This window comes from Bubalus kerabau, chromosome 9 (genome assembly GCF_029407905.1).
Source record: "Bubalus kerabau isolate K-KA32 ecotype Philippines breed swamp buffalo chromosome 9, PCC_UOA_SB_1v2, whole genome shotgun sequence".
Taxonomy (NCBI): Eukaryota; Metazoa; Chordata; class Mammalia; order Artiodactyla; family Bovidae; genus Bubalus; species Bubalus kerabau.
This window is the reverse complement of record NC_073632.1, coordinates 82,656,578-82,672,036: the sequence shown is the minus strand read 5'-3', so window position 1 is coordinate 82,672,036 and position 15,459 is coordinate 82,656,578. Positions and strand designations below refer to the sequence as shown.

At 43.3% G+C, this 15,459-nt stretch overlaps 1 protein-coding gene across 2 annotated transcripts in view; it reads left to right on the top strand.

Moving 5' to 3' along the window:
• Window positions 1-15,459, top strand: part of MAP3K5 (mitogen-activated protein kinase kinase kinase 5) — a 227,165-nt gene that overhangs the window by 185,883 nt on the left and 25,823 nt on the right. For both annotated transcript variants that reach the window (XM_055535729.1, XM_055535728.1), the window contains exons 20-24: window positions 844-1,021; window positions 1,742-1,762; window positions 7,201-7,378; window positions 7,469-7,637; window positions 14,121-14,306. In XM_055535729.1, coding sequence (XP_055391704.1) covers window positions 844-1,021; window positions 1,742-1,762; window positions 7,201-7,378; window positions 7,469-7,637; window positions 14,121-14,306 — 732 coding nt within the window. The remainder of the gene's footprint in view (window positions 1-843; window positions 1,022-1,741; window positions 1,763-7,200; window positions 7,379-7,468; window positions 7,638-14,120; window positions 14,307-15,459) is intronic.

Here is a 15,459-nt window from a genome sequence, read left to right as displayed (position 1 = left end):
GCAATGAGAAGAACATTCTCATTGTTATAAAAATACTGTTTGTTTAATTTTAAGTATTTTTAAATATCTCTTTTAACGTAGGCAATTTGAGACAGGGAAGAACATTCACAAATCATAGTACAGGAGAAACAACACAGTCTTTAAGCCAAACAAATGAAGGTTCAAACTCCCAGCTCTGCCCTTTCATAATCATGTAACCTCACACCTGTGAGCCTCATTTTTCTCATTGCTGTAACTGGGATCATATTTAATCCACTGGGTTGCTAGGAGGATTCGATGAGATCTCATAAATGAAAAAAACCAAGCATGAAGTTCTGAAGACTGAATTATTATTTCATAGCGCTGTCTACTGGAGAAGGCGATGGCACCCCACTCCAGTACTCTTGCCTGGAGAGTCCCATGGACGGAGGAGCCTGGTAGGCTGCAGTCCACGTGGTCGTGAAGAGTTGGACATGACTGAGCGACTTCGCTTTCACTTTTCACTTTCATGCATTGGAGAAGGAAATGGCAACCTACTCTAGTGTTCTTGGCTGGAGAATCCCAGGGATGGAGGAGCTTGGTAGGCTGCCGTCTATGGGGTCACACAGAGTCGGACACGACTGAAGTGACTTAGTAGGAGCAGCAGCGCTGTCTAATATCTTAAGCTAATTACTGTGCCTATGTCATTGATAAAGTTACAAAAACACTGAAAACTTTCCATAACCTACAGAAAACAGGTCCTGTCTCACTTTAAAAAAAGCCACACATTTGTAGTATTTGATAAAGGAGCTTGTCTCATTAGGTAACCAAGTTATGGGATGGGTTGAGATGGTTATTCAGAAGCCGTGTTGTGCTGTGTCTTAGGTGGGGATGTTTAAAGTCCACCCAGAGATCCCAGAGTCCATGTCAGCAGAGGCCAAGGCATTCATATTGAAGTGTTTCGAACCAGACCCTGACAAGAGAGACTGTGCTAACGACTTGCTTATGGATGAGTTCTTAAAAGTTTCAAGCAAAAAGAAAAAGACACAACCTAAGCTTTCAGGTATGTGGTTGCATCAAAGGGGGTGTAGGTCAGAGTCTCTAAATACTAAACTTTTTAAGATGGAAGATTTTTCCAGAGGTGAGCTAGTTTGTTTAAAGGTATCACCGAAAACTGGCATCTGGAAGCTGTGTTAGCATCAATTTCACAAATATTAGGGCCTCACACATAATAATCTTCCATCACATGGATAGTAGGGAATTAGTATATCAGCATCTATACATTAGCATTGCTGATACAAAGATTAAAGTACAGAAGGGGTAGAAGGTAGTTTTTTCAAACTGAAACTCCAAATTACCATTGATTGACTACAGGGCTACTAGAGAACTGTTAAACTTCGAAACCATCTGGATAATATGTTCTTTTAATTTTAGATTGTCCAAAAACCAATTGCCTTTTAGAGACTATCATTCCAAATAATTACCACCCCCCACCAAAAAAAAAAGAAGAAAGAGAAGATTTCCCGTTATAATAAAATAGCACTGTAAAAATATAAATTGGCTTTTGCAATAATTTCCATAACTCATTTCAGAAAGGAAAAAAGTAAGTGATTCACTTGTTGTTAGCATTTTTGGTGTCTATGTGGGATGAGATGGGCAGAATGAATGTTTGGAAAGGACATCAATCCCATTTCCAGCATTCACTTCACTTTTTGTTGATTTCTGAGTTTAATAACAAACCAAATGCATGCTTATTTTGCTGTGTTTACTTTTCTTTCCACAGCTCTTTCAGCTGGATCGAATGGTGAGTTTATTTTTATGTTGTCCTTAGGGCTGAAGCTTGGTACATCATGAAATAAGCTCTAGATTTCCTATTGAAGAGCCTCATCCTCTGCTCTTTGCTTACATGGGGTAAGGGTAGGGGGCTCCTGGGTACAAAGGATGTGTGGTTGCGAGTCTGGCTGGGTTCATTCTTTCACAAACCCCTCAACTTTCTCCCTCATAAGACAGGCTTCTTTCGTTCCTTCCTAAATGCAGGATAGTAACTCTGTTTTTGAAATTTTCAATTTGAGAGGAGTCCATGCTTTCTCAGGGGCTTCCCAGGTGGTGCGGGCTTCCCAGGTGGTGCTAGTAGTAAAGAACCCCCTGCCAATGCAAGAGATGAAAGAGACGTGGGTTCCATCCCTGGGTTGGGAAGATCCCCCGGAGGAGGGCATGGCAACCCACTCCAGTATTCTTGCCTGGAGAATCCCATAGACAGAGGAGCCTGGGAGCTATAGTCCATAAGGTTGCAAAGAGTTGGACACAACTGAAGCGACTTAGCATGCACACATGCTTTCTTATCTGAGAGCTAGCTGGCCACCTAACTCATTTCTTGTGGAAAATGTCAATGCCAGACAGCTTTCCCTGTCATCTTTGGTGTCCTATTTTCCTCAAATTTTAACTGGTCAGGACTAGATGTGTTTTTGATTTTCAGTATTAGGCTTTGCAGATCATAACTAGGAAGGTTAATCTGCTCTAGGAAGATCAAGTGATGCATTTTAAGGCACAGGAAAGAAATGACCGTGACTTGGGATTTTCCTAAGTTGGATGGGTTGTTGATCAAATAGACATGGGGCTCGGTGTTCATTGTGAGTGTCCTGTGCATTCTTCCACTGGCTGGGGGTAGATTTTTGCAGGTTCCTTAGGTGCCTCAAAGCCAGTCAGCCCAGAGAAGAAGCCCAGTAATTGGGGTTTCTTGGCCACAGCCTCTCCAGTTTTCACCTCTCAATCTTAGAGTCAAGAAGAACTCTGAAGAAAAGCCTCTCTTTTCCTCCCTTCTCCACAGTCATTGCATTTCACAAGGAGGATCCCAGGGCACTCAGCAGCCTCCCCGCCAGCTGGGTTTTGATGTCATAAAATGGGCCCTGACTTTGGACTCCAGCAGAAGTCGATTCACTTTGCACTTAGGCAGAAGCCAATTCTGATCCCAACTGAGCCACTTTCTAAAAACATGACAACGCAGCAATTTACTTGTTTCATCAGGCATTCTGCGCTGGGAACAATACCTATTGCACAGATTTGCTTCTGAGAACAAAATAAAAAATATATACCAAAAGAAGTTGGAGCCATGCCCAGAAGCTCAATCCATGATTGCTTCATCCCTTCCACATGGGTAGGTTTTTGTTGCAGGAAGCAGAGTCTCATCACGCGCACATTTAAATTATGTGAACTCAACTATACACACTTGGCAAGAGACAAGTAGCGAGAGGGAATTTAAGCTGACAGGTCTGCCCACAAGCCCTCTTGGTGAGCATGTGCCTTAGAGCGAGCCTGAGATGGAAGGTGTCCATCTGCTGACCGCTTGGTCACCTTTACCACACACCCTCCCACTCTGCACTCAGGGTGACTCAAGAGCATTTGGGACTCAGCTCTGGCTTTAGAGTCGTTTACTTAAGGTATTTTAGAATCTTAAGATTTTGTAGAGTCAGCAAAAAGAGAATGGGCATTGGAGTCAGAGCTGGGTTCATGCCTTAACTGGGTGACCCTGGAAATGACTTAACCTTAGTCACCTCATCTGTCCAGTGAGTTCAGTTAGACAAACTGCCCATGGCGCTTTGTGACAATTAAAATACAGTCACACATGTGAGATGCTTAGCAACTGCCTTAAGGTGGTTATGGTGACTATTACTGCGGGGCTCTTCTTGCTCTGGCCTGCCCATGCCCAGTGGCTTGTTTAGTATTGTAGACCACAGTCCAGAAGTCCCCTATTCTTTCCCTAAAAACTCCCTATCTTCCTCCCTCGGAACATCTCCCGGGCCTCCTCAGTTCTCTGGATTTTTTTTTTTTTTTTTTTTTTTTTCGCAGTGACTCATCCCTTTCTGTTCCACCTCCTTGGCCTGAGACATTGGTCTGCTTGATAGAGATGTTTCTGACAAAAATTACTTATTTTCAAACCAGTATTTGATGAAAACTAGGTACCTCCGATTGTGTCAGTTCAGACTCCATCAAAATAAAATAAAAGCTTATGTTTGTTATAGAATTATAACATCTAAGAACTGGGAAAGGCCTAAGAGGTCATCTCCTCTACTGGTTTCCAAAATATGTGTTTAGCAAAGAACTGCTTTTTAAAAAATTATGAATCCTTAAGCACAGCTTAAAGTGACAAATAGATTCAAGGGATTAGATCTGATAGAGTGCCTGAAGAACTATGGATGGAGGTTCATGACATTGTACAGGAGACAGTGATCAAGACCATCCCCAAGAAAAAGAAATGCAAAAAGGCAGAATGGTTGTCTGAGGAGGCCTTACAAATATCTGAGAAAAGAAGAGACGCTAAAGGCAAAGTAGAAAAGGAAAGATATACCCATTTGAATGAAGAGTTTCAAAGAATAGCAAGGAGAGATAAGAAAGCCTTCCTCAGTGATTACTGCAAAGAAATAGAGGAAAACAATAGAATGGGAAAGACTAGAGATCTCTTCAAGAAAATTAGAGATACCAAGGGAACATTTCATGCAAAGATGGATACAATAAAGGACAGAAATGGTATGGACCTAACAGAAGCAAAAGATATTAAGGAGTTGGCAAGAATATACAGAAGAACTGTACAAAAAAGATGTTCATGACCCAGATAACCATGATGGTGTGATCACTCACCTAGAGCCACACATCCTGGAATGTGAAGTCAAGTGGGCCTTAGGAAGCAGCACTACAAACAAAGCTTGTGGAGGTGATGGAATTCCAGTTGAGCTATTTCAAATCCTGAAAGATGATGCTGTGAAAGTGCTGCACTCAATATGCCAGCAAATCTGGAAAACTCAGCAGTGCCCACAGAACTGGAAAAGGTCAGTTTTCATTCCAATCCCAAAGAAAGGCAATGCCAAAGAATGCTCAAACTACTGCACAATTGTACTCATCTCACACGCTAGCAAAGTAATGCTCAAAATTCTCCAAGCCAGGCTTCAACAGTACATGGACTGTGAACTTCCAGATGTTCAAGCTGGATTTAGAAAAGGCAGAGGAACCAGAGATCAATTTGCCAACATCCACTGGATCATCAAAAAAGGAAGAGAGTTCCAGAAAAACATCTACTTCTGCTTTATTGACTACGTCAAAGCCTTTGACTGTGTGGATCACAACAAACTGTGGAAAATTCTGAAAGAGATGGGAATACCAGATAACCTGACCTGCTTCCTAAAAAACCTGTATGCAGGTCAGGAAACAACAGTTAGAACCAGACATGGAACAACAGACTGGTTCCAGACCAGGAAAGCAGTACATCAAGGCTGTATATTGTCACGCTGCTAATTTAACTTATATGCAGAGTACATCATGCAAAATGCCAGGCCGGATGAAGCCCAAGCTGGAATCAAGATTGCCAGAAGAAATATCAATAACTTCAGGTATGCAGATGACACCACCCTTATGGCAGAAAGCAAAGAAGAACTAAAGAGCCTCTTGATGAAAATGAAAGAGGAGAGCGAAAAAGTTGGCTTAAAACTCATCATTCCAAAAACTTAGATCATGGCATCTGGTCCCATCACTTCATGGCAAGTAGATGGGGAAACAATGGGAACAGTGAGCGACTTTATTTTTGGGGGCTCCAAAATCACTTCAGATGGTGACTGCAGCCATGAAATTAAAAGATGCTTGCTCCTTGGGAGAAAAGCTATGACCAACCTAGACAGCTTATAAAAAGCAGAGACATTACTTTGCCAACAAAGGTCCGTCTAGTCAAAGCTATGGTTTTTCCAATAGTCATGTATGGATATGAGAATTGGACTATAAAGAAAGCTGAGTGCTGAAGAATTGATGCTTTTTAACAGTGGTGTTGAAGAAGACTCTTAAGAGTCCCTTGAACTGCAAGGAGATCCAACCAATAAACCCTTAAAGAAATCAGTCCTGAATATTCATTGGAAGGACTAATGCTGAAGCTGAAACTCCAGTACTTTGGCCACCTGTCTCAAAGAACTAACTCACTGGAAAAGATCCTGATGCTGGGAAAGATTGAAGATGGGAGGAGAAGGGGACGACAGAGGATGAGATGGTTGGATGCCATCACCAACTCGATGGACTTGAGTTTGAGTAATCCCCAGGAGTTGGTGATGGACAGGGAAGCCTGGTGTGCTGCAGTCCATGGGGTCGCAAGGAGTCGGACACAACTGAGCGACTGAACTGAACTGAATTCCTAATGTTAGCAAATTGGACCGCAAGGAGATCAAACCAGTCAATCCTAAAAGAAATCAGTCCTGAATATTCATTGGAAGGACTGATGCTGAAGCTGAAGCTCCAATACTTTGGCCACCTGATGTGAAGAAGTGACTCATTGGAAAATACCCTAATGGGAAGATTGAAGGCAGGGGGAAAAGGGGACAACAGAGGATAAGATGGTTGGATGGCATCACTGACGCACTGGACATGAGTTTGAGCAAGCTCTGGGAGTTGGTGATGGACAGGGAGGCCTGGTGTGCTACAGTCCATGTGGTCTGACTCAGTTGGACACGACTGAGTGACTGAACTGAACTGAAGCAGAGCTCTGATACATGACTGAAGGAGCATATTTGTTTTAGGTAAAACAGGGTTGGAATCTATGTTCTAGGATCACAGAAATCCACCCACTCACCCCACCAAGGCAGCCCTGAGAACTAGGTGGACCTTAAACTTCTAAGGGGCACAGTTTATCAGTTATGAATCTGGTCCTTTATTTTATACATGTGAAAAACTAAGCCTCACAAATGACCTTCATAAATTCTAGTGGGTATGTGTGTGCTCAGTTGTGTCCAACTCTTTGGACTATAGTCCGCCAGGCTCCTCTGTCCATGGGATTCTCCAGGCAAGAATACTGGGGTGGGTTGGCATGCCCTTCTCCAGGGGATCTTCTCCACCCAGGGATCGAACCTGCATCTCTTGGATCTCCCGCATTGGCAAGCAGATCGTTTACCACTGCACCACCTGGGAAGCTCCTAAACTCTAATAGGCGGACAATAAAAACAAAGGGCTGAGAACCCAGAACTGCTGGGCCTGGTGCTTCCTCCAGTTTCGTGCCCCTGAGATAGTTCTTTCAGGGCCTAGGAGGCCCTTTTCTCGCTGACCCCCTGCATGGATTACTCTGAGGAACTGTGGTCCCAAGACCAGCCCCTTATGTTGCATAGTTTGGCTGCTCACAGGAACGAGACACTTGACAAGTAGCCTTGCTGTCTTGTGTCGGTGTGTGCACGTTTCTAGAAGCCCTACTCATCTCGTTCCCCCTCTTGTGACATGCAGAGTACCTCAGGAGTATCTCCTTGCCAGTGCCAGTCCTGGTAGAGGACACGAGCAGCAGCAGCGAGTACGGCTCAGTTTCCCCCGACACAGAGTTGAAGGTGGACCCCTTCTCTTTCAAAACAAGAGCCAAGTCCTGTGGAGAAAAGGATGTCAAAGGCATCCGGACGCTGTTTCTGGGGTAAAGACCTGACTTAGTTTGGGTGAGGGATGTATGTGGGGTGTCATTTGATAATGGAGATGGTAATATGTGCTGCCTAAATTATTGCAGCATCCCTGATGAAAATTTTGAAGACCACAGTGCTCCACCTTCTCCAGAAGAAAAAGATTCCGGATTCTTTATGCTGAGGAAGGACAGTGAGAGACGGGCCACGCTTCACAGGATTCTGACAGAAGACCAAGACAAAGTTGTGAGAAACTTAATGGAATCCTTGGCTCAGGTAAAAGCTCTTAGGAGACTTCATTTCCCCAGAGTTGACTTTTTTTTTTTTTTTTTTTTTTTGACTCTGCTGACTCTTTGTTGGGGCGCTGGGGCTTTTTTCTCTAGTTGTGGCACATGGGCTTAGTTGCCCCTCAGCATGTGGAATTTTAGTTACCCAACCAGGGATTGAACCCACGTCCCGTGCACTGAAAGATGGAGTCCTAGCCACTGAACCACCAGAGAAGTCCACTTGGAACTGTGTCAGATGATGTGAAGACATGAAGAAGTTTCCACCTTCTGATGATAAAACAAACCTACCATGGGGGGTAGGCAGAATCCCTAACACAGAAACTGTGTTTTAGAATATAAGCTGTTTTTACGTCAGGCTTCCCTGGTGGCTCAGATGGTAAAGAATCCACCTGCAATGTTGGAGACCTGGTTCAGTCCCTGGGTTGGGATAATCCCCGGGAGAGGGGAATGGTACCCACTCCAGTATTCTTGCCTGGAGAATTACTTGGACAGAGGAGCCTGGCGGGCTCCAGTCCGTGGAACTGCAGAGTCAGACACAATTGAGTGACTGACACTTTCACTTTTCACTTATTTTTAAGTCAGAAGCAAAATGTTGGTGAAGTTCTGGTGGGCCCCTGTAAATCTTTTCACCGTTCTTTCATTTATTCATTTAGACAGTAAACATCCACTGAGACATGTGAATTGCTACCCGCCATTAGCATGAGGCCACCTGCCATTGGCTCCTCTGAGCATTTGGGAAACCTCACTTACTCAACAGAGACCCCTGTGCTTGGAGGGCTCCAGTCAAGTATAGGGAGATAGGCAATAATAAGTAAATTATCTAGGGTGGTAAGAGGCCATACATGTTACAAAAAAAACAAAGTTGGGCGAACTCTGTTCCCTGGTATATTTGTTTGCTGAGCTGCCATAACAAAATACCTTAGACTCAGTAGCTTTAACAACAGGAAATTTTTCTCTCTTCACAGTTCTGGAAGCTGAAAGTCTAAAACTGAGGTGCTGGCAGCTTCGGTTTCTCCTGAGGCCTTTCTTCTAGGCTTTCAGGCGGCGACGTTCTTTCTGTGTCCTCACCTGCCCTTTTTTCTCTGTGTGCCTCTAGTGTCTCTTCTTTGTTTTACAAGAGCACTAATCCTGTTGGATTAGGGCCCCACCCTTATGATCTCAACCTTAGTTATCTCCTAAATACCCTGTCTCCAAATACAGTCACCTTGAGGGGTTAGGACTTCAACACGTGAATTGGGGGATGGGAGAAATGACACAGTTTCATCCCTAAAATGTATTACATCCCTGGAAAAATGTGTTCCCTGGGATTCTGCTTATAGAAATGAGGACGAATCCCCTCCCAACTCTGTCCCAGTAGAAACAGGGTTTCCACTACCTCTACACTGCAGGTGATGCCTGCTTGTCTGGAGCAGAGCTCAGGCCTCTTCTTGAGTATAAAACTCCCCAGACATACTTGGCCCAGACATGACACTTGCATCCTCTTTTAGTTCTATGGGTGTCAGGGACTTGTGACTCTACTTCAGCACCTGTGGCAACCACCTGACTTCCATGATTACCATGATGACATGTAATTTCTCTCCTCCCTTCTGTCCTAGGAGAATAGCTACAAAAAGGGTGAAGCTGGAGGGACGGATCAAGTTTCCATCTCAGTCCAGTACTTTACTTGGTCTCAGCTTTTATTGGAATGTAAATGAAGCCAGGCTGTCTCTTTCTCGGCTCTTGGTCCCTGCTTGTCTTTATTTTGAGAAGTCCTTGAAGTTTCTCTGCTGATTCCATCACCTTAGGAATTCTCTAATATTCACATCTTTAGATTCCATAGAAGGAGCTGAAACACCACGTGTGTGTCATCAGGATCTCTGGGTACAGGGAGAACTGACATCTACGTGTTCTAGGAAAACTTCTGACTTGAGTCCTAAAGGGAAGCTGCGTGGAATGAGCAGGGACTCTGAGGCCCTGAAAGGAGGCGCCCTGGGTGAGGGACAGCCAAGTTCTGAATTGCAAGTGGAATGAGTGCTGGGAATACCACAGAGGAATCTGGAGATATGGCTGAGATGGGAGTAGTTTGGAACCCATAGCTGTCACTTGTGCCTTTCCATCTGCTCACTGTGGTCATTCAAGGACTGAGAATCAGATGGTGTAAGATAAAGAAGCAGAACCAAGTTTAGATAGAAGGAGCAAATGTGCAGTAATTGGAGGCCATTCATTCAACAAATATTTACTGAGCATCTACTAGATGCCAGGCATTCCCCCCATCTATGTGCTGGGTATGCTAGGACACTAGAGTGAACAAAATGGGGAAAAACAGATGCATCCCATTGAAGCTGACGTTCTTGTGGAGCAAGAAAAGCAATAAAAATGTAGTAAGCACATAGTTGACTATATAGTAGTTAAATATATATAATATGTGTGTGTGTGCTTAGTCGCTCAGTCATATCCGACTCTTTGCAACCCCATGGACTGTAGCCTGCCAGGCTCCTCTGTCCATGGGGATTCTCCAGGCAAGAATACTGGAGTGGGTTGCCGTGCCCTCCTCCAGGGGAACTTCCCAGCCCAGGGATCAAACCCAGGTCTCCCATGTTGCAGGTGGATTCTTTACCATCTGAGACACTAGGGAAACCCAAATATATAGTAATAATAGCAAATACTTTCTATGGGCCAGATATTGTTCTTGGTAGTTCCTGTGTCTCTACTCACTCAATTCCTGTGACCACAGTCCTGCAGCAGTTCTCTTAGTCTCCTCATTTTGCACAGAGGAGGCACAGAGGTGCTGAGTAATTTGCAGATGCCACACAGCACTAAGCGATGGAGTTGGGATTTGTACCCAGGCAGTCTTGCTCCAGGGTCTGCTGCTGTCCCTCCTGCTATACTGCTCTCCCTCCTGCTACGCCAGAGGGTGACAAGTCCTGGGAGAAACAGGCAGCAGGGCAGGGGACGGGGTTTGGGTTTGGGAGAAGGAATCACCAGTAGCCACTGTGGCATGAAGGCTTCTGATTTAGGTCAGTACACAGAACCCAGTGATTGCTTAGATCTCATAATCATCCCCTGTGGGTGTGCTTTCCTAATACAGAAAAGTGTCTGCTTGTTTGGGGGTTTTCTTTGTCTGCCTTGATTCGTGTCATGGTCTCAGCCCTCAGCAGAGAGCCTAGCAGGAGACTGCTTCCATGACTGTGCTGAAATTCCTAAATTTTGGAGTTGGTTAATCCTATTCAAGGCTTCCCTGGTGGCTCAGACAGTAAAGCATCTGCCTACAATGCGGGAGACCTGGGTTCGATCCCTGGGTGGGGAAAATCCTCTGGAGAAGGAAATGGCAACCCACTCCAGTACTCTTGCCTGGAAAATCCCATGGGAGGAGCCTGGTCGGCTACAGTCCGTGGGGTTGCAAAGAGTCGGACAGGACTGAGCGACTTCACTTCACTTCACTTCAATCCTATTCAAGTGTTTGTGACGTCCTAGTGTTTTAAGAATGCTTAAATGTTCTCTGAAAAAGGAGAAAGGAAAGAAAAGCTTAAAAGCGACTGTCAGAGGGCTTGCCTCAGTGCACCAGTATGAAGTGACCAGTATGATTACAGAATTGTCAAGTGAGAGATAGGGTCCTTCTGATGGTGACTACCTGCAGAGGCTGTGAATCCTTTCCTGAGGCATCCCGTGGTGATCTTGCAATAGAGCAGGTCCCCACCCAGGTTTGCTGCTGGTTCAGACAGCTAATTGAGGCAGTAGAAGGTAATGATTAGGAGCTTGGGTTCAGCCTCAACTTGACTCTGAGGCCTGATTCTACCACTTAAAGGCTATGTGATTTGAGCAAGTTAGTTAACCTCTCTGAGGCTGAATTTCCTAATCCATAAAATTGAGGAAACAATGGGGTTAGTCACCGTAGCAAAGGGTTGCTACGGGGAGTAACTAAGATCATGAATCATTGAGACAATAATAGAGAATATTCCATAAATGTTAACTATTATTGTTGATATCATCATTATCAGGCAGTTATGTAGTATTTGATTTTTTTCTATGACCAGATGGAAATGTATTTTCATTGTATTAAATATTTCTGGATACATCTTTACATTTAAGCCTGCCCCTTTATGACAAGACTCAAGTGTGGATCCTTAAAGTGGCCCATGAAAGCGCTTTCAATCTGTAACATCCTTCTGAAATCCACTCATCACTTTGAAGGAGTTTAAGGACAAAGAAGGCAGAGCCCCTTTGCCAGAGAATCTAGGATGGTCCTCTTGAGTGTTCAGGAAAGGCACACTGTCAGATGCTGCCTTCTGATACTGTATCAGTCTCACCTGATAACCTAAGATGCTTGTTCAGAAAGGCGTGTTAATGAGTACATGTGGGGAGGCAGGCTTGAGAACAGAAACAACCATTATTATGACCATTATGTAGGTGATGAAATCCCCCAGATGAAAAACATTTCCCAGGGTAGACAGTGTTCCTTTGTAGAACAGGGACAGTAACATCAAAAAACCAGCAGAAGCATGTTTTTCTGTTGTGAAAACAAAGCAAATGTCCAAAAAATGTTTGCTGTTTAAACTGCTGGCAAACATGTAACTTATTTTTCACTAAGATAAGATTCCAGTTTTTAAATAGCACACATTTTTCTTCTCGAACATATTTTCATGTTTTTATGATATTGCCTGTAAATCCTTACTTTGAGGGTAATTTGGTTTGTGGCAAGAAAAGAAACAAAGTTTATAATTGTTCCCTGTCTGATTTTCAAATATTCCCTTAATGATAGCTTTCAAGCTTTTCAATATAATCTTTTCTCATCAAAGCATAAACATGAGAGGGAGCTCCCAAATGAAAATCGAATGGGAGAACAAACTTGATGGGGCATTTCTCTTTTATTTTAATAGACTCCTAGAAATTGTCATTTTCAAAGCCCAGTTGAGGGATTTAATTTTAATGATGCAGTAACAAAATACACAATACGAGATAGAAATGAGGATCTTTCTTTCTTAAATGAAGATCTTTCTTTCTTAAATGAGGATCAATAGCATTCTACTATGTTTCCTTTAAGTAATAACATTTCTTGCTCAAAGTAGAAGTTCAACTTGAGGAAGGGAATTTGTTTAAATATTTAATTTTTAATATGTGGAGTCATCCATTTGGTCCATTCTTATTACTGATTGCCTTATTGGTGTGTAAGGAATGGTTTCCAGGATAAAGTTTGAAGCAAGTTCCGTTTAATAGCAAAATGTTTGATATGTTTTTATTGTTAATTAATTTTTAATGAAACATAGTTGCTTTGCAATATTACATTAGCTTCTACTGCACAGTGGAATTAATCAGCTGTACATATACATACATGTGCATGCTCAGTTGTGTCTGATTCTTTGTGACCCCATGGACTATAGCCCACCAGGCTCCTCTGTCTATGGGATTCTCCAGACAAGAATACTGGGGTGGGTTGTCATTTCCTGCTCGAGGGGCTCTTCCCAACCCAGGGATCAAACCCAAGTCTCTTGCATCTGCTGCAGAGGCAGGTGGACTCTACTACTGTGCCACCTGGGAAGCCCACATATACATATATCCCCTTCATTTTGAATTTCCCTCCCATTTAGGATACCATGAGTGAAGTAGGTCAGAAAAAGAAAAACTAACATCATATATTAATGAATATATCTAGAAAAATGATATAGATGACCTTATTTCAAAGCAGAAATAGAGACAAAGAATTAGAGAACAAAGGTCTGCATACTGAGGGGGTAGGCAGGGTGGTATGAATTGGGAGATTGGGATTGATACATATACACTATTGATACTATGTGTAAAATAGACAACTTATGCTAGCTGCTTTTGGTTACAAAGAATTGATGTGTTTTCAAGGGCACTTGAAGGACTAGGAACATGTAGGCAGACACATGGATTCTCAGGTTAAGTTCAACCATAGCATCTCTCAGAGCCTCACAGAGACAGAAACTGGAGTGTAATTCCAAGGCCTTCAAGTCCCGCAGTCTGTGCTTCTCTGGCTTGGTTGCTGTTGGCACCCATTTCCATCTACTTTTCTCTTTACCAATCGTCATTCTCAACTCTATTCCTTGTGCTTCCTTATAACTCAATGTACTCTCACCCTGTTTTATGACTTCTCTCTCTGGGCAGACTTTGAGCCTGAAATCCTATGGCTCTTTGCCTGAATCTCTCTTTAGCTCCCAATTAAAATTTCTGAAAGTGGAATCTCACAGCCTCTGCCTGTCCCTGTTTGTCCATCTGACTACATCACAGCTGTTGGACAGTATATGCGGTGGGTTTCTTTCCTTCCTAAGGTTTTCCCTTTCCTTTCTTTTTTTTTTGCAGGGGGAGAAGCCATAGTTCAAATATGGCTGTTCCCACTTAGCAGGGGGCTATTGATACTATGTATAAAAAAGTTCAGTTCTTCTCAGCAGGGGCTGTGAGGGCGACAGGCCCATGGCTGATACATCCAGTACAGAAATATCTGACAGACTGAGAGACTGTTGGTTACTATTCACAGGGGGCTGAAGAACCTAAACTGAAATGGGAACACATCACAACTCTCGTCGCAAGCCTCAGAGAATTTGTGAGGTCCACGGACCGAAAGATCATAGCCACCACCCTGTCCAAGCTGAAGCTGGAGCTGGACTTCGACAGCCACGGGATCAGTCAGGTCCAGGTGGTGCTCTTTGGTTTCCAAGATGCTGTAAGTATGCTATTTCGCCCATGTTTTCCCAGACACTCCAGCTAAAATTAGTCAGAAAATAGGATAAAAACATAAGCTCTGTTGCCTTTTCTTTATTTAATCATTGTAATGAACTCTTTTCTCTTTAGAACATGAGTAAGTATGAGATGGTTGCCTGTCTGTGTGCCTCGAAGCACTAGCTTTGTTATATAATATGGTATCTCCCCCAGGTTAGATACACATAAAATGGAACACCGTGGAAAATAACGACACTCACAGACATCTCCCATGGCTGCACTTTGTTCTTATGAAATCATGTAGTTGGTCACTATTTATTTTGATGATTTTAGCAACGGAGCACTCTTGTCCTGCACTTTCTATTATATATGAAAAGTGCCATCTAGTGGTCACTCGGAAAAATGTAACTGTACGGATCAGAATGATCAGAATGATCAAAATTTCCCCCCCTTGCTCTGTTTTCCAAACAGAACATTTTAAACATACTCGTTTAATAAATATTCACTACTCCCTAGCCAGAAATATACTTTAGAGCATAGGGCATCATTGGATAAAAATTAATTCACAGACTCTGGTGAGAGATCACTGCTCTCATAGCGAGTTGCTATGCAACACAAACTTGAAGCCAGTTTTCCAGAAGCCTGATTCAAACCATATGTGAAATCCTTGAATGAGACTTGCCTGTGGAACTTGTACCAAAAAAAGCCTGAAGTCCCTCCCAGAAGCCCTTACAACTGACTGCAGGAGACAGAGAAATGAGAGTTCCCAAGGTGCCAGCCATGTGAATAGGGAAGCACTTTGCATCATTTTAGGTAAATTCCCCAAATTGACTCAGTCCTAATAAGTTTATTGCTCCTACCTAGAAGACGTCTTGACAGTTGCATTTGGTGCATCAAAAGATCCCTGATTTAAAACTAAATTGTAATCCTTCAGTGACCTTGTGTTCCCTGGAACTCTGTGCAAGCTGCTCAGTCTTATGCTGTATCATGGGCAGGGCAACAGTCCTGACTCAATTGACGTCATGGGAAATGAGAGCAACTGGCCAGGCCTGTCACTAATATAATGCTAAAGGCACACTTTCTCTGTAACTAGGGAACCCCAGCCAGCTGCAAATAAAATCAAATAACTCAGTGAGTTTGCAGCTTGCTCACACATT